Source organism: Bos mutus, chromosome 3 (assembly GCF_027580195.1).
Source record: "Bos mutus isolate GX-2022 chromosome 3, NWIPB_WYAK_1.1, whole genome shotgun sequence".
Lineage (NCBI taxonomy): Eukaryota > Metazoa > Chordata > Mammalia > Artiodactyla > Bovidae > Bos > Bos mutus.
In genome coordinates this window covers 110,579,674-110,599,038 of record NC_091619.1, presented here as the reverse complement: position 1 = coordinate 110,599,038, position 19,365 = coordinate 110,579,674, and the positions used below count along the sequence as shown (strand labels likewise).

Here is a 19,365-nt window from a genome sequence, read left to right as displayed (position 1 = left end):
GTGTCCGACTCTGTGCAATCCCATGGACTGTAGCCCACCAGGCTCTTCTGTCCATGGGGATTCTCCAGACAAGAATACTGGAGCGGGTTGCCATGCCCTTCTCCAGGGGATCTTCCCGACCCAGGGATTGAACCCAGATTTCCTGCATTGCAGGCAGACTCTTTACCGTCTGAGCCACCAGGGAAGCCTGTTGCATCCTAGTTCTGTACAAAATACATCATTCCATTTATCTCCGGAATCAGTGATTGCACGCCACCTCACCCCTTCCACTTTTACTTTCTTTTCAACTAACCCCCCTGGTCCTGTCATGGCTCCTTCATGATGTAGTGTCCCGACCCTCGTGTATCCTGGCCACTCTGCTCGGCATACGGGTGGGGCACCCCACCTGGTGGTGCCCCTCCCCAGGGGCTGGAGAGCTGAGTGTCTCTCCTCTGCCCCCACCGGCGAGAGCATGGTCTTCTTTATTCGGCCCACCCCACTGCTGTCTTGGGGCATCCAGATAAAAAGAGCTCCCCTGGCCTCTGCATCTCTGTTGTCATGCATTGTGATGACGCAACACCCGTGGGGCTTGGCACACAAACCATATGGAGGGTGGTTTTCCTGGGCTTGGCACACTTGGTATGTCCTTCTGTAACCTTTTTCTTCCTTCTCTCTCTCTCTGTTTTTTTTTTTTTTTGGCCAAGTTGCACAGCTTGTGCTTTCAGGATCTTTAGTTCCTTGACCAAGTATGGAACCCGGGTTCGCAGCAATGAAAGGGCCAAGTCCCAACCACTGGACCGCCAGGGAACTCCCTCTTTAACCTTTATAATCAGGGTTTTACGTGTTCGGACTTTCCATGGGGAAATCAGATGTCATGATGCCTTTGACAGAACAGGTCTCTATGAATTCAAAGGTATTATTTCCTGCTCATCCTTAGGGTGATCTTCTAGCCCCTCAAAACCTACGGCCTGCTGTCCTGCAAGCTCCCTCTCTTCTCTCCTTCACGGTCCACTTACTCTCATGCATTTGAACACATCGAAGAAAAGAATCAACGACCATAGTCACTTTTCCTTTGCATCTGAGCATCCTTCTTCCCTTTATTTCCCCTTCACACCCATGAACACAGACAGTGTCTGTGGCGCCTGCTCCATCACGCCCTGGAGCAGGTCCCTTAGCAGGATCATGGTCTGCCCGCTGAGCAACCCCAGCCAGGGTCCTCTAGGAGAAAGACAGGCTCAGACAAGCCCCACATCTAGGCTGCCCGGGACACCCGGTTTCTTCCCTCCTTCCTCTTTTGCTGCCGGTATAGGTTGCAGTCAAGGTCACGTTTTGAGGTTTCTAAAAGACTCACCTGAACAGTGAATTTATCGTCTTCATTGGGCAGAATCCTGTAAGTGTAAACACAATTCCGGTACCTGGAACAGACCAAGGGCTGAGTTAGAACCTATACTTTTTCTGGACATCGAGGGGCCTGGGACAGAGGCACTGCTTCCCCCTCCCACCTCACCCCCCACCCCCGGCCCCCAGCACTCAAGGAGCCTCAGGGGAAGGTGGTGGAGTCCCTGGGACATGGTTTACTTTGGTGCTTGACAGTTGTGTGGGTTGATCTAAAGGGGTCCTTCACCTGGAAGGGCTTCCTCAACCTCTGGGCTGTCCTGTTGGCCAAACAAAATGGAGCCAGAGTGGGTGTTTGAAGAAGGAACGAGACCCTAGAGGAGTTGAGCACAGTGGGAGCATGCCAAGTGGGAGGTGGGCACAGCCACAGGGGGGCCGCGCTGGCCAGGGGGAGGCTCACGTAGCTTTGGGTGGAAGTCCCCCACCCTCTGTGGCTGCCTCCCCGGGAGACTTTGCCCCATGGGTTCGTTCTTCCGAAGGCTGGCCACGATTCCTTCAGAAACCTGGATTTTCCCAGAAGCCTTAGGGTGAGCCTCAGGGTAGCTTCTAACACAGAAGGGCAAGGAATCCCGGATTCTCTTTCTAGAGGCTCAGCCTTCCTCTGGTCCAGAGGACTCTGACGTGGGAAGGAACGAGAGCCACTTTTTCCTTTCCTAAAAGCCTTGAGAGGAAGGGGGGCTGTCAGGGATGAGCATGTGGGGGAGGGGCCCATGGATGGGTGATCCAGGACAGCCTGGTGGCAGTGGGCGGCCGTGGAGTTCCCCTGGCTTGGCTGCGGAGGCCACAGGCGTAAGGAATTTGGGGGACACCACTTGGGCCTTACACTCTCAGTTGAAATGGCTGTTCTACCCTCTTACCCATAATCTCCCATCCCCACTTCGCCCACATGGGATTCTCACAGACCCTGAAAACTTGCCCACCCCTCTAGACACTCCGGCTCGCAGAGGCTCATGTTGTTTCGACGATCAAAGTGATGCTTCAGTACAAAGCGGTCATTCATTTAACCCCTCCTACATGCCCAGCACTCAACACATGTGTTACTGTTTAACTAGATTTTGAAGTTATACACTAGTTAACAAAATTTAAGATCACTCAGAGAGATACAAAATGAAAAAAAAAAAAAAAAGTATCCTTCCCCAGTCCTGTGAATTCTTTGGAGTTCCTACTCCTTTTTGTAAATCATTCCAGAACGTTTAAACATACACATAAATTGATGCATGTCTTTTAAATGCAAATAACATCATATTACATATATTGTTCTAGAATTTTCTGCTTTTCACCGAAAAAAAATTATTAGCAATCTGTCCAAGTCATGTTCCAACACATGACCAGCTCATCATTTATTTGACTAGACCAAGATGATGAACAGCTAGTTGGGTGTGTGTGTATGGTGTGAGTCACTCACTTGTGTCCAATTCTTGTGACCCTATGGACTGTAGCCCACCAGGCTCCTCTGTCCATGGAATTCTCCAGGCAAGAATACTGGAGTGGAGAGCCATTCCCTTCTCTAGGGGATTTTCCCCTTCCCAGGGATCAAACCCGGGGCTCCCACATTGCAGGCAGATTCTTCACCATCTAAGCCACCAAGGAAGCCTGGACAGGTAGTTATTGGGGGCTTTTCACTACTAATTTATAGTATTAGTATTTAAATGCTGCAGTGAACACCTCTGTTCTGACCTCTTGTGTACATTGGTGAATCCTCAGTAAAATCCTTTAGTTTCCCCTCAGTGAAAAGGGGAGAATAATAACACAGCATCAACTTTTTGTGTAAGTTGAGCATTTAGACTAGTGCTCAAAACACACCAAACACTGCAAGTGCTGCCACTTGTGCGTGGTTGTGGATACGTCTCCAGAAGGAGAATGGCTGGGCGAAAGGTCTCAGGCACTTCATGTTTTGATAGAGACTAACCTGACCTGCCTCTCGAGAAATCTGTATGCAGGTCAGGAAGCAACAATTAGAACTGGACATGGAACAACAGACTGGTTCCAAATAGGAAAAGGAGTACGTCAAGGCTGTATATTGTCACACTGCTTATTTAACTTATATGCAGAGTACATCATGAAAAACGCTGGACTGGAAGAAGCGCAAGCTGGAATCAAGATTGCCGGGAGAAATATCAATAACCTCAGATATGCAGATGACACCACCCTTATGGCAGAAAGTGAAGAGGAACTAAAAAGCCTCTTGATGAAAATGAAAGAGGAGAGTGAAAAAGTTGGCTTAAAGCTCAACATTCAGAAAACGAAGATCATGGCATCCGGTCCCACCATTTCATGGAAAATAGATGGGGAAACACTGGAAACACTGTCAGACTTTATCTTTTTGGGCTCCAAAATCACTGCAGATGGTGACTGCAGCCATGAAATTAAAAGACGCTTACTCCTTGGAAGGAAAGTTATGACCAACCTAGACAGCATATTCAAAAGCAGAGACATTACTTTGCCAACAAAGGTTCGTCTAGTCAAGGCTATGGTTTTTCCAGGGGTCATGTATGGATGTGAGAGTTGGACTGTGAAGAAGGCTGAGCACCGAAGAATTGATGTTTTTGAACTGTGGTGTTGGAGAAGACTCTTGAGAGTCCCTTGGACTGCAAGGAGATCCAACCAGTCCATTCTGAAGGAGATCAGCCCTGGGATTTCTTTGGAAGGAATGATGCTAAAGCTGAAACTCCAGTACTTTGGCCACTTCATGCGAAGAGTTGACTCACTGGAAAAGACTCTGATGCTGGGAGGGATTGGGGGCAGGAGGAGAAGGGGACGACAGAGGATGAGATGGCTGGATGGCATCATTGACTCGATGGACGTGAGTCTGAGTGAACTCCGGGAGTTGGTGATGGACAGGGAGGCCTGGCGTGCTTCGATTCATGGGGTCTCAAAGAGTTGGACACGACTGAGTGACTGAACTGAACTGAACTGAACATTGCCTTCCAGTGAAGTCGTCACATTGTGTCTCCTACTAACCTGTCTCTTACTAACTGGGTATGAAGGTGTGTATTTCCCCATACCCTGCCAACTGGCTGTTATCAGACATTTTAATCTTTTGCAAATTTGAGAGATGATGGCTGGCTTTAATTTGCCTTTCTTTATGAGCAAGGTTGAATGTGTTCTTATAAGTTTAGCTATTTGTATTTCTTTTTCTGTGAATTCCTTTTCATGTCTTTGGCTCACTTTTTTTTAAAAAAATCATCTTTTGGTTATTTATTCATAAGATTTTGATATATGCTACAATATATTTTGGAGTTATTTATTTTTTAACACTGTATATTGATGATTTTCTTCTTAGCTGTATAGAGGTTTTATAATTTTATGTGGTCCATCTCACAATTTTTAATGCCTTTTAAAACAATGAATGTTAAAACAAAGTTTTGGAGAATGTGTTGGGTGATTTCACTTCCATGTGTCTCTTCATTTCACAGGAAAATTTCCTCTCTTCCTCTGACCCCTTTAATTCCCATCTTTCCCATTCCTATCCTGTCTCCAAAGCCTGAACTGACAGCCCTATTGGCTTATTTCAGAGACGGCCAGGATGAAGCTCTAATTCAGCATCAGCTCACCTCCCGAGATGTCCCCGGGGAAGCAGGGCACCGCCGCAGACCCCCCCTCACTCCCCCCAGGCCCACCCATTGCAGCCTCAAGTCCATTTGTACAGCCAGCCAGGCACGCGCCCCAGACAGCTGGAAGCCTGTTCTGCTCTTATCTTTCACAGCGTGTTCTCATGACACTTCCTCCTGTAGATATGCAAATAAAGCCAGGGCGGAGAACTGTCTCTTATTTGGCTGAGGGCAGCTAATTTATGGAAGAGGTGGAACAGGCCCCCAAACATCAGCTTGTAAACAGAAAGAAAGAACACAGAGTCACCAGGAGGGGTACACACAAAGCGCGCAGAACAGGAAGGCCCCTCAGTGAATTAAGTGTGGCAGACAAGCCTCGATGGCTTTTTCAAAGGTGTTCTAGAAACACTGATATGGCTCTGTGTTACTCAGATGGATCAGAATCAAAAGCTAGTACAGCAGAAGATACTTTCCCCTTAGATCGTTAACATTCAGCATCTCCTATGCATAGGGGTGGGGGGTGGAGCACACGTCATCCCTGGGGCCAAATCAGTGGTCTTCAAGGAAAAGTGTGAGCATCACCACCGCCACCCCCTGCCAAGCACACCCCCTGGAGAGCGGTTGGTTCAAACTGGCTGCCACTGGGGGCTCTGCAGAGAGGAGGAGGGGACCACTCCTCAGCTTCCCACACTCACCAGCAGCTGCACTTCGCCCTGGTCCCATACACTTGACATGTACATATACATACATGTGCACACGCATAGACAGATGCATAACATATTAATAAATGGATGTTGTTGTTCAGTGGCTAAGTTGTCTCTGACTCTTCATGACCCTATGGACTGTAGCATGCCACGCTTTCCTGTCCTTCACTATCTCTGGGAGTTTGCTCAAATTTATGTCCATTAATGCTATTCTAACCATCTTATCCTCTGCTGCCCCTTTCTCCTTTTGCCTTCAATCTTTTCCAGCACCAAGGTCTTTGCCAATGAGTCAGCTCTTCTTTCAGGTGGGTACACACACACATGCCTGTGTGCTAAGTTGCTTCAGTCGTGTCCGACTCTTTGCGACCCTATGGACTGATCCTGTCAGGCTCCTCTGTCCACGGGATTCTCCAGGCAAGAATACTGGAGTGGGTTGCCATGCCCTCCTCCAGGGGATCTTCCCGACCCAGGGACTGAACCCAAGTCTCCTGTAGCAGGCGGATTCTTTACTGCTGAGCCACCAGGAAAGCCCACACAAACATACATACATCCGCAGAATCTTACATATAGAGTGTTTACAGTGAAGACTCCACAAGTAAATCACCTTAGACAACCACTGCCCTGGAACATAGCCCAGACAGTGTGCTCACTGGGGACCATGGATCCTATTTAGCCCTTTCTCACCTCTTGATAATGATTTAGTAACAATTTGAGGGAAGGGGGAGTTAGCTCAAATGGTAGAGCACTCACTTTGCACATGAGGGGTACCGGGATTGATGTAGTTACAATTTAGGGCGCTAACCCTGCTCTTCAGTTGCTGCTCCTTACAGGGTCTGGGCCACATTTCAGAGCAAGTGTGTTAGGAATATTCCCATTGGAGACCCAGGCTGGGATGACGCTGGGCTGGCCCAGCCTCCCGCATATGGGATCACTCTATTCTCAGAGGCAGTGGCTCTCACAGCGAATCTTCCGTGCGACTACCGACTCCCGACAGCCAGCCGTTGGGTGACTATAGGTGCCTACGCTGTCCAGCAGGAGATGCTTCCCCAGCGAAGGCACTTTCAGATCCCGGGTTTGGGAAGTTTAACTCGAATGTAAGAGGATAAGCAAATGGAAATAGGGAGAAACTACTTCGTGGCATTTTATTTATTCTTTCAGATTAATGTTACTATTTCTGTGTGACTATTCCTAGCCAAATAACCACTGAGAACATGCCCAGAAGCATCTTTTCTTATGGTGAGAGAGAGAGAAATCAAATTCTGAAATTTGAGAACCTCATGAGTGCCTGTCTCACTCAGCCGATCAGCTTAGCATGTTCCCCAGTTGTTTAAAAAACTCCTTTGTAACTCATTATCCTTCAGTTCAGCAATATGTGAACCGTGAACTTCCAGATGTTCAAGCTGGTTTTAGAAAAGGCAGAGGAACCAGAGATCAAATTGCCAACATCCGCTGGATCATGGAAAAAGCAAGAGAGTTCCAGAAAAACATCTATTTCTGCTTTACTGACTATGCCAAAGCCTTTGACCGTGTGGATCACAATAAACTGTGGAAAATTCTGAAAGAGATGGGAATACCAGACCACCTGATCTGCCTCTTGAGAAATTTGTACGCAGGTCAGGAAGCAACAGTTAGAACTGGACATGGAACAACAGACTGGTTCCAAATAGGAAAAGGAATACGTCAAGGCCGTATATTGTCACACTGCTTATTTAACTTATATGCAGAGTACATCATGAGAAATGCTGGGCTGGAAGAAACAAAAGCTGGAATCAAGATTGCTAGGAGAAATATCAATAACCTCAGATATGCAGATGACACCACCCTTATGGCAGAAAGTGAAGAGGAACTAAAAAGCCTCTTGATAAAAGTGAAAGAGGAGAGTGAAAAAGTTGGCTTAAAGCTCAACCTTCAGAAAACGAAGATCATGGCATCTGGTCCCATCACTTCATGGGAAATAGATGGGGAAACACTGGAAAAAGTGTCAATCACAGCAGATGGTGACTGCAGCCATTAAATTAAAAGATGCTTACTCCTTGGAAGGAAAGTTATGACCAACCTAGATAGCACATTCAAAAGCAGAGACATTACTTTGCCAACAAAGGTCCGTCTAGTCAAGGCTATGATTTTTCCAGGGGTCATGTATGGATGTGAGAGTTGGACTGTGAAGAAAGCTGAGCGCTGAAGAATTGATGCTTTTGAACTGTGGTGTTGGAGAAGACTCTTGAGAGTCCCTTGGACTGCAAGGAGATGCAACCAGTCCATTCTAAGGGAGATCAATCCTGGGTGTTCATTGGAAGGAGTGATGCTGAAGTTGAAACTCCAGTACTTTGGCCACCTCATGCAAAGAGTTGACTCATTGGAAAAGACTCTGATGCTGGGAGGGATTGGGGGCAGGAGGAGAAAGGGATGACAGAGGATGAGATGGCTGGATGGCATCATTGACTCGATGGACGTGAGTCTGAGTGAACTCCGGGAGTTGGTGATGGACAGGGAGGCCTGGCGTGCTATGATTCATGGGGTAGCAAAGAGTCAAACATGACTGAGCGACTGATCTGATCTGATCCTTCAGTTCTAATTTCTAATTGTATGTGTTTTCTCTGTTTTTCTTTGCTTGAGTGTTGCAGACATCTGGATGAAGAGAGGATGGGAGAACAAGGATTGGAAGCTCTACATTCAAAAGAGCCACTTGAGTGCAAGGTAGAAATTAGAGACAATGTATGTGCACCCTACGAACCAAGGGTGCTCACTGTCCCCGCCCAAACCTCAGAGAATCCCAGTCAAAGAGAATGAGGAAAAGAGGCCATGGGTTCAGAAGAGAGGAAGCAGGAGGAGGCGGCCCAGGTGGCCAGGTGAGAGGTGGGGTGAGCGTAGTTGCAGGCCTGCAGTGCGCCCTGCCCCAGCATCCTGGGGAGGGGCCTTGCCTGAGACCCAAGGGAGGAAGCCCACCTATCCGCGTACCACACCACCCCTGCGTTACTCAACCCAATCAGGTGGATCTCAGATCAGGGGGCTCCCTCTCCCATCCCTGCTGATGCTTTATCATTGGGAAGAAGAGTTGGGCAGAAACCCAACCCAGTGTCTAAAAAAATAATCAGATCCAGTTTTTTCCTGACAGTTCTTTGCTGGAAAAGAAAAATCACCAGATCTATTAAAAACAGCGCCACTCAAAAGAAGGGGATACCATTTTTCTGAGAACTCAAAGATGATGTCTCCATGTTACATAGAAGCACTGCAAAAAGAAAAAGTGAAAAAGAAAATACACTCTGGAGAAGTCTGACTTGTGAGCTCAGTAAGATTTAAGAGACAACTGCTTCTCTGAAACTGGAGAAATGCATTGTAAAAACTGAGGAACAGGAGATAAAACAAAAAACTGGTCAGAAGTGAAAAACCTAGAGTTCTACAGTCAGCATTAAACACTATGAGAGAGGCAGCGAACAGCAGCTTTGTGTTCTGGAGAACTTTAACAAGGAAGAAGATAAATCTGAGAAAGTCAGTCAGTACAGGAGGAGAGGGAAGATGAGAAATACACAGGACACAGCTCTGTCCTGCAACATAAATATAGTAGGAGTTCCTGAACTCACAGCTAGCTTTCTTTTTTTAATTTTTTTTTTAGCTTTCTAGCTGGATCATCAAAAAAGCAAGAGAGTTCCAGAAAACATCTATTTCTGCTTTATTGACTATGCCAAAGCCTTTGATTGTGTGGATCACAATAAACTGGAAAATTCTGAAAGAAATGGGAATACCAGACCACCTGACCTGCCTCTTGAGAAACCTGTATGCAGGTCAGGAAGCAACAGTTAGAACTGGACATGGAACAACAGACTGGTTCCAAATAGGAAAAGGAGTATGTCAAGGCTGTATATTGTCACCCTGCTTATTTAACTTATATGCAGAGTACATCTGGGGAAGGCAATGGCACCCCACTCCAGCAATTCTTGCCTGGAAAATCCCATGGATGGAGGAGCCTGGTGGGCCACAGTCCATGGGGCTGCTAAGAGTCGGACAAGACTCAGCGACTTCACTTTTGCTTTTCACTTTCATGCATTGGAGAAGGAAATGGCAACCCACTCCAGTGTTCTTGCCTGGAGAATCCCAGGGACGGGGGAGCCTGGTGGGCTGCTGTCTATGGGGTCGCACAGAGTCGGACATGACTGCAGTGACTTAGCTTAGCAGCAGCAGCAGGGTACATCATGAGAAACACTGGGCTGGAAGAAGCACAAGCTGGAATCAAGATTGCCGGGAGAAATATCAATAACCTCAGATATGCAGATGACACCACCCTTATGGCAGAAAGTGAAGAGGAACTAAAAAGCCTCTTGATGAAAGTGAAAGAGGGGAGTGAAAAAGTTGGCTTAAAGCTCAACCTTCAGAAAACTAAGATCATGGCATCTGGCCCCATCACTTCATGGGAAATAGATGGGGAAACACTGGAAACAGTGTCAGACTTTATCTTTTTGGGCTCCAAAATCACTGCAGATGGTGACTGCAGCCATTAAATTAAAAGACGCTTACTCCTTGGAAGGAAAGTTATGACCAACCTAGATAGCATATTCAAAAGCAGAGACATTACTTTGCCAACAAAGGTCCATCTAGTCAAGGCTATGGTTTTTCCAGGGGTCACGTATGGATGTGAGAGTTGGACTGTGAAGAAAGCTGAGTGCTGAAGAATTGATGCTTTTGAATTGTGGTGTTGGAGAAGACTCTCGCGAGTCCCTTGGACTGCAAGGAGATGCAACCAGTCCATTCTAAGGGAGATCAATCCTGGGTGTTCATTGGAAGGAGTGATGCTGAAGCTGAAACTCCAATACTTTGGCCACCTCATGCGGAGAGTTGACTCATTGGAAAAGACCCTGATCCTGGGAGGGATTCAGGGCAGGAGGAGAAGGGGATGACACAGGATGAGATGGCTGGATGGCATCACCAACTCAATGGCCATGAGTTTGAGTAAACTCTGGGAGTTGGTGATGGACAGGGAGGCCTGGCATGCTGCAATTCATGGGGTCACAAAGAGTCGGACACGACTGAGCAACTGAACAAATATGTAGGACCTGTGAAGAAAATTACCAAGTTAAAAATAATAGCGATAGCTGTATTTATTATTAAGACTGAAAAATACTGAAATGTCCGTTTGTACAAGTTGTATTATGGATTTCATGCACTTACAATCAAAGTGCGAATAGTGGACTTCCATGGTGGACCAGGGAAGTGGTTAAGAATCCGTCTGCCAATGCAGGGCACATGAGTTCGATCCCTGGGTTGGGAAGATTCCGCATGCCGTGGGGCAACTAAGCCGCAACTCCCGAGCTCACATGCCCTAGAACCCATGCCCCTCAACAAGAGGGAGCAGTGAGAAGTCTGCACACCGCAACCAGAGAGTACCCCATGCGCGGCAGCCCGCGTGCAGCAACTAAAGTCCTCTGAGCAGCCAAAAATAAATTTTCTTAAAGTCCCACTAGTATTTTTTCCAACTTGTCAAAATTATCATCTGGCTTATCTGGAAGAATACTTTAAAAGAATAGATATGCAAATCCTAAAGTAAAATAGTTTATAAAACGGTGGTAAGGCATTCAGTGTGAACTTGGTGTGAGAGAAGCAGACAGAAATGGACCGGGCTAAACAGGCAAGAAAGAGATACGGGAGACTTAATACATGGTAAGAGAGAGGCCACGAAGAGCAAGGAATAAGCTAATCAGTGGGAGGTTTCAAGAAAGATGGTTACTTGAGAAAAATGCCCATAAATCTTTGTCTTACACCATCCATTAATTCCAGAGAGATTAAAGTGTTCAGTGTAGAACGGTAACAGCAAAACAGAAAAACCGACATTTTCTCCATCTGCTTTTGCCAAATACTCTGCTAAGCGTGTGATACACACTTTTCATTCAGTCCATCCAACAACACCACATGGGTATTCTTATCCCTGGTTTTCAGATGAGGAAACCGAGGCCCCATAGCGTTAGACAATCTACCAGAGCTTGGAAAGGCAGAGTGGCCTCTTAGCCTGAGCCCATTAGCTCTAAAGGACCTGCTCCCGACAGGAAGCAAAAGAAACAAAATTCCTGGGTGCAGAAGGACTCTACATTGGAAAGTAAAGGGGAAAAAGTCACAAAAGAGCATGATTGATAGACTTTACAAAAATTTACAATCTCTGAATGTGGGGGGCGGGGAAAGTCATAAAGTTTAAAGGCAACCACAGCGAAAATATTTGCAACAAATGTGATATAAGGAATTCATGCAAAGAGGTGATAACAGAAAAACTACAGTTTCAAATGAAAAAAGGCCAAGAGAGAATGAAGCAGACCATTCACAAGAGAGAAATGATGAAAGTCAATAATCCAAACAAGTTTACCACGACTGCAATCAAGCAATGCAAATCAAAATGAACGGAAATTAGCTACCTTTCACCTTGTAATTCAATATATTTTAAAAATGAAAATATTCAGTAAATGGAGGCTGGAATGAGGTGGGTGCTCTTTGGCACTGCTTACCAGAACATAAATTATAACAAGATTTCTGGAAAGCAATTTGTCGTTTTCCATCAAGAGCCTTAAAAACATTATCCTTTGATCCAGTAATTCCTCCCCTAGAAATCTATCATCGGAAATGTCACATATTTGCACAAAGACCTTCATCACTGTCATATTTAAAATAACGAAACACTGTTAGTAAGTTGAATGTCTGACAATAGAAGAGTAGTCCATAAATTATGGTGCATCGTGTAATAGAATTTGTGCATCTATTAAATATGATATTTAGGAAGAAATGTTAACTAAATGAGAAAATGCTAATGTTGCTAGAAAATGCAGACTAAAATTACATGGTATTAGGCATATATTAATATAATATGGAGCTTATGAAACTTATAGAGGTATGTATGTATCTACCTATGTATAGACATATGTATCTATCTATATAAATACATAGAGAGAATATAAATGAGAAAATACAGCAACAAATTAACATTATTTGTGTTAGTCTCTCATCTCAGTGGTTGGGTAATTATTTTCCTCCTTAACACCTTGAACTCTATATGTTTAACTTAATACTGTATTTTTTAAGGTTCCTTGAAAAAACGTGCGAGAAGGGGACGATGGAGGATGAGACGGTTGGATGGCATCACCAACTCAATGGGTATGAGTTTGAGCAAGCTCTGGGAGATGGTGAGGGACAGGGAGGCCTGGCATGCTGCCAGGGGTCCACGGGGGTCTCAAAGAGGCGAACACGACAGAGCGACTGAACTGAACTGAACTGAACAAAACACCCCCCTGTTTATCAGAGGGTCTACGTCTACACTGCCCCTGACACAGGGGATGCCTAGCAAGACTCTCCCCTCTGGAGGGCAGGTTTCTGGTTGGCAAGGGAGGGGCTGGGCCAGCTGACCCTTTGGTGTCATTTACAGTAAGTAATCGAACCCAAAAAGTCTGGGTCCTGGTACTTGGAAACACAACACTTTTCTCAATAATGGGACAAAGGGACTGTGAAGTCAGCAGGAGAGAGAGGAGGGAGCTGGTCCACAGAGCTGCCCGGGGGCCTGGCCTGCAGGGCTGTGGACACTGAGGCCACCTCATCTGCCGCTGGGCTTCCTTGGAGCCTTCGGACTCCAGATCCCTCAGTCTCTCCCTCCTGTGTTGGTGGTTAATCACTGTTAAGATGGCCTCCGCGTCTCGCCTTTCTCTTCCTTCTCCCAGCTTCATTCAGCGCCTCTTCCTGGCCCCTGAGCCCCAGGCCCCTCTCTCTCTCTGACCTCCGGGCGCTCACCGGGCCCCCGCCCACAGCCGCGGCCACGCGTGCGTCATCCGCGTCCTCTTCCTGCCTCGTCTCTGCGAGCACTTCCTCTGAGGGGCCCCACATGACAGCTCAGTGTCTCCCGGAGGCTCCCGCGGCTCCAGGAAGCCCCAGGAGTGACGCTCAGCCACCGCCCTCCTCTCCCCTCCTGCGGAGCGCTCCTCGCACACCGGCCTTCCCTCCTCTGCCTCTGAGATGTCGCTCCTCACTTGGCAGCTCGTAAAAAGTCATGGCCAAGAGCCTGTCATACAGCGCGAAGCTAGGTCAGATATAGTATGTTAATGGCGTATGGCTGGCATCTAGAAAACCAGGACGGACGAACTTATTGACAGAGAGGAAATGGAGACGCAGGTGTGGAGACCGGGCTGGAGGCCAGGGCGTGGGGAGGAGAGGGAAGGACAGACTGAGAAAGGAGCATTGACACCCATACACCACCGTGTGTGAAACAGATAACCGGCAGGACGCTGCTGCACAGCACAGGGAGGCCCACCTGGCACTCCGTGATGACCTAGAGGGGTGGGGAGGGGACGCGGTCCAGAGGAAGGGGATATATGTGTCGAATTATGACTCATTCGCGTTGCCTTAAGGCAGAGACCACAACCGTGTTGCACAGCAATCATCCTCCAATTAAAAAAAAAAAAAGGAACAGCCAGGGTTCAGCGGGTGCTGACTATGTATGCTTATCTCCACATTGTCCCGTTTTATCCTCTCAATAATCCAATGACATCAACGGAAAGACAAATCACTCCATTTTTTACACGGGCCAAAGACACGAACAGACATTTCTTCAAAGAAGGTATACAAATGGCCAAGGAGCAGAGGAGAAGAGGCTCATCGACATCCATCATTAGAGCGATGCCAGCCCAAGTCACAGTAAGAGGCTACTTCACACCCACTAGGACGGCCATTACCAAAACGATAGTAACAAGTGTGGTGAGGGTGTGGAAACATTAGAACCCTCAGACCCTGCTGATGGGAATGAAACAGCACCACTGCTGTAGAAAAGATGGACAGTTCCACAAAATGTAAAACACAGAATTACCACATGACCCAGCAGTTCCACCCAAGACAGTTGAAAACACATGTGCATAAAAAAACTTGAACTTAAATGACCACAGCAGCATCATTCATCGGAGAAGGCAATGGCACCCCACTCCAGTACTCCTGCCTGGGAAAATCCCATGGATGGAGGAGGCTGGAAGGCAGCAATCCACGGGGTCGCTGAGGGTCGGACACGACTGAGCGACTTCACTTTCACTTTTCACCTTCACGCATTGGAGAAGGAAATGGCAACCCACTCCAGTGTTCTTGCCTGGAGAATCCCAGGGACGGGGGAGCCTGGTGGGCTGCCATCTATGGGGTCACACAGAGTCGGACACGACTGAAGCGACTTAGCAGCAGCAGCACCATTCATAATAGCACAAAAGGAGGAGCAACCCAAATGCCTGTCAACTGATGAACAGCTAAATAAAATGTGACCTCTTGATAAAATGGGCTACTATTTATCCATGAAAAGGGATGACTCATACTACAACATGGATAAACCTTGGAAGCATTATGCCAGGTAAAAGTCAGATACGAAAGGCCACATATTATATGATTCTATTCCTATGAAATTACCCAGAACAGGCAAATTGTCAGAGACAGAAAGTAAGTCAATCAGTAGTTGCCACAGCTTGGGAGGGACAGAAATGGGAAGTGACTCCTAAGAGGTTCAGGCTTTTTGGGAAATGGGAAGTGACTCCTAAGAGGTTCAGGTTTTTTAGGAAGGGGAGGGGTGATGAAATGTTCTGGTGTTAGATGGTTGGATGGCATCACCAACTCGATGGACATGAGTTTGAGCAAGCTCCAGGAGTTGATGATGGACAGGGAAGCCTGGCGTGCTGCAGTCCATGGGGTCGCAAAGAGTTGGACAGGACTGAGCAACTGAACTGAACTGAACTGATGGTTTTACGTTATGAATGCACTACATACCACTGAATGGTACACTGATTCTACAGGATGTGAGTTTTACTGCAATGAAAAATTAACCCAATGAGCAGGCATTTCCCCACTGAGGACCCTGGGTGGGTACAGGGCGGTTAGCATCTCACAGAGGCTAGAACTCACGTGAGGCCCAGCCAACTGCAGAGGGCTTGCCCCTAAGGACTTCATCACATGACCTGAATTAGCGAGGGAAGCCCCTCCATCGCTGGGGCAGGGAGGAAGGCCTAGAGCACCACCTCTCATGGTCATGCTGGGGTTCACGGTCCAGGAGATGGGACCACTCATCGGAGAAGCTCCGAAGTCTGTGCACAGGTGACTCTCACCTGTCAGGTAGACAGGTGCTCAGTCTCTTTGGTTGTGTCCGACTGTTTGAGACCCTACAAAATGTAGCCCACCAGGCTCTGTCTATGGGATTCTCCATGCAAGAATACTGGAGTGGGTTGCCATGCCCTCCCGCAGGGGATCTTCCAGACCCAGGGACTGAACTTGGGTCGCCTGCACTACAGGCTGATTCTTTACTGCTGACCCACTAGGGAAAGACAAACCAAAGCCAAGCTTCCCTGGTTCTGGAAAAATTTCTCCAGGACGCTAGGCTAGGGCACAGAGAACCTGGGGACGCTCGACTATGGGTTTTACGAGTCGCTGCACAAAGAAAGTACCAGGAACCTGTTAGACGGAGAGGCCTCCCCAGGCACATCACTCCCTTCTTGGTCCTGAACGCAGAAGGACTGCTCAGAATAGTGGTCCCTGGACAACTAGAGAGCGAACTGAACAATCTGTTACACAAACCAGCTTTTAGGAGCTGTGGTCCTCTGGCTCTGACTACTGTCTGTGCCAGCATCTCTCACCCTTTGTCAATACCAGATGGGAAAAACAGTCTTTTCCTTTGCACTTGCACAAAAGTAATTAATGAGCAATATTTGTCGTTCTTGTTGTTTAGTTGCTAAGTTGCGTCCAACTCTTTGTGACCCCATGAACTGCAGTATACCAGACTTCCCTGTCCTTCACCATCTCCCGGAGTCTGCTCAAACTCATGTCCATGGAGTTGGTGATGCCATCCAACCATCTCACCCACTGCTGCCCACTTCTCCTCCTGCCCTCAATCTTTCCCAGCATCTGGGATCAGTATAAACTTTCCTAAAGTTTGAAAGGGGATTGGAGGAAGGAGGATTACATCAGACCCATTCACACCTTAGTAAATGGCTTTACACCTCTCCAGGACATTTCTGCCCACTCTCCTGACAAGTCCCTTCTCTGTGCTCCATCACGAGGGGTCTCCCCTCCAGGCCTCCTCTGACTCTACACACACCCAGACTTGCTGGCGTCTCTCTCTCTTCTTCTCTCCCAGAAACAGTAAATTCAAGTCCTGGTCCTGCCGTCATTAGTACTGTGAACATACAGCATGTTACCTAACCTCTCTGGGTCTCAGTTTTCCGCACCTGTAAAGTGCGGATAATAACCACACTTCCTCTGAAGGCCAGTGTGGACAGTGAGTGAGTCAGTGTATGCGAAGAGCTTAGAACAGAATCTGACATGCAGGTTGTCTTCTGCTGTTATTTTTAGGCAGAATGCATCAGTATCCACCTTCGGTTTGCAGAGCAAGGCTGCAATGGTATGGCCTGCCCTACCTCAAGGGGCCATAACTTTCTTACTAACAAGTAGAATGCCTTCTCAAAGGGCACTTTTGGTGACAAAATGTCCTTCTGGGGCCTCTTTGTCTTTCTGGCCGTGCTCACAAGGCTGCCAAGTCCAGGCTGCCATGTACTGTCCCTGGGAAGGTGGCTGTAGCTTTGCCTGGGCAAAGCTTGTGGTCGGCCAGGTGCTGAGGGAAACCAAGAACACGTCCTCGTCACAGCTGGTCAGGCCAGGCATGGGTTTCTAGCACTTGCCTGCCTCTGCCCCTGGGAGGGAAGCCAACTCTCTCCTGTGTGGTTTAGTGGAAACACCACTGGACCAGGCAACTCTATCCTGCATGGTGGCTGATGGACCCAGAATATATAGGCTCACTCTTGGGGGCTGGGCTGCTCTTACAGAGATCGCAGTATATCGCTGACTCCTCTGGGCCATTGCTCTGGTTCAGCCTGTCCAGCCAGGGCAAGGAAAGCCTGGCCCCAACTGACCCATGACCCCGCACGCTGATGGACCTGAATCCCCAAAGGTGTACCTCTTCCCTGCAGCAGAAAGCACATGGCAGGTATGCTGGCCTCACATGGAAGCGCAGTCCTGGCAGGAGAGGAAGACACAAGCTTGACAGTCTCTTAGTATCCTCTGTACAAAAGGGGCCAGACAGCCCCATCAAGGAGCCCCCCTGACCTCCCTAGTCTGCTGGCGGGTTCGCGTGGAGCCAGGGGAGCGTGACATAGGCCCCACCCAGAAGACCCACTGCCCCTCGCGATCTCAAGCCCCTTGCTGCAAGAAGGCAGAGCGGGACTCCGTCTATGGAGTCAGCTGCCTGGGGTCCTCCCCTCCAGCTCTCTGCACCCTGAGATGGGCCTCGGTTTTTCTGAGGTTTTCTGAGCTGTGGAGGAGGGACCTGTGTCTTCTTGCTCCGAGGCAGGTGTAGGGCTGACCTCCCGAGAGGAAGTGCAGGTTTGCTAGGCCCGGGGGCGAACGTGCACACATCGGTCACGTGGGCCGCTATCAATCGCAGCCTTGTCTTTTGGCGTTTCCCTCACCCCCTCCTTAGTTCCATTTAAATAGGCAAATCCTGTCCTCTTTCTCCAGCAAGCAGGCCACTCCCGAGGAAGCTGCCCTCGGTTCCTGGAGCTCCAAGCATCGCAGTCTAAACCAGGCGTTGGAAGCCTCCTGCTGCCCTCCTCTCTCAACTGGAGGAGCCGGGAATATGCTCAAGCCACTGGGGTCCGAGCAGGGTGCCTGAGGTCTTTTCCCATATAGATTTTTCCAGCGTAGGAGGGCCAGTCTTAGAGGCTTCCTTGCTCACTTTGGAGCAGGGTCATTAAAAGGCCTTGACACCATAGCTGGCTTACCTGGGGCCCTGCTGTCTCAGCATCTCCCGGAGAGAAGCAGAGCGTAGAGCCTGATGCCTGGGAGACTCATGCTTGTGGAACCCCAATGGGGTGCCCCTTGCTGGCGGAGAACCAGGAGGACAAGGTTTTCACCAGTCCCAGGAACAGAGAAAGCTAAGGATGGGATGGGAGGGTGGGGGGCTGTTTTTCAGGAAGTCAAACCTCCATGATTTAAAGGACTGGCCTTTTGACTTTTTCTGTTTGTTTTTCAAGAGCACGTTCTTCTTGCCTTTTCGGTGCCGTTAAAGGATACTTTCATGAAATGAACGGCTAAGAGGTGGCAGTTAGATATCACTTAGCTAGGTTTTCGTTTTTAAATCTCCTTAATTGGCAACATTAAAGGTGGTGGCAAAAGGAGGTCTCCCAGGGTTTTGGAGAGTTCGGTGGTTCGTGGTATCCCACATCCTACAGGGGCTCCTGCCCCTGCGGGAATCATGACTCCCCCCACAGAGCCAAGGGGATAGGGGAGCCCCGGGCCTGGAGTTAGCGCCTGGCCTCACGGCTTGGCTCCCTGGGGAGGGCTCCAAGCCCTGCTGTCTGGAGCTAAAGGGGCCTTGGGGCTGGGAGACTAACAAGAAGCCCAGCCCTGGACTCGGAGGATGGTGGGTATGGGGTGGGGTGTGGGCCACGGGTACCCTCCCGAAGAGGCAGACCCTGCACAGTTGCCAAGGCTCCAAGAGTAACTCAGCACCAGGGAGGGGAGAGAAGGAGACGCAAGAGAGGAACGAATACCGCACACCCTCTGGGATCCCAGTTTGCCACCAGCCGGCCCAGCAGCGTAGGGGCTGCCCTGGTAGCTCCGACGGTTAAGAATACGCCTGCAAAGCAGGAGACCCAGGTTCGATCTCTGGGTCAGAAAGATCCCCTGGGGAAGGGAATGGCAACCCACTCCAGTATTCTTGCCTGGGAAATCCCAGAGGAACCCGACAGGCTATACAGTCC

General features: G+C 48.5%; 1 protein-coding gene across 1 annotated transcript in view; it reads right to left on the bottom strand.

Annotated features, from left to right (window-relative positions):
* The window catches only part of INPP5D (inositol polyphosphate-5-phosphatase D), a 137,490-nt gene that overhangs the window by 116,006 nt on the left and 2,119 nt on the right, over positions 1 to 19,365 (bottom strand). Inside the window, exon 2 of the mRNA XM_005895010.3 lies at positions 1,331 to 1,394. Within this exon, the coding sequence (XP_005895072.2) occupies positions 1,331 to 1,394 (64 nt within the window). The remainder of the gene's footprint in view (positions 1 to 1,330; positions 1,395 to 19,365) is intronic.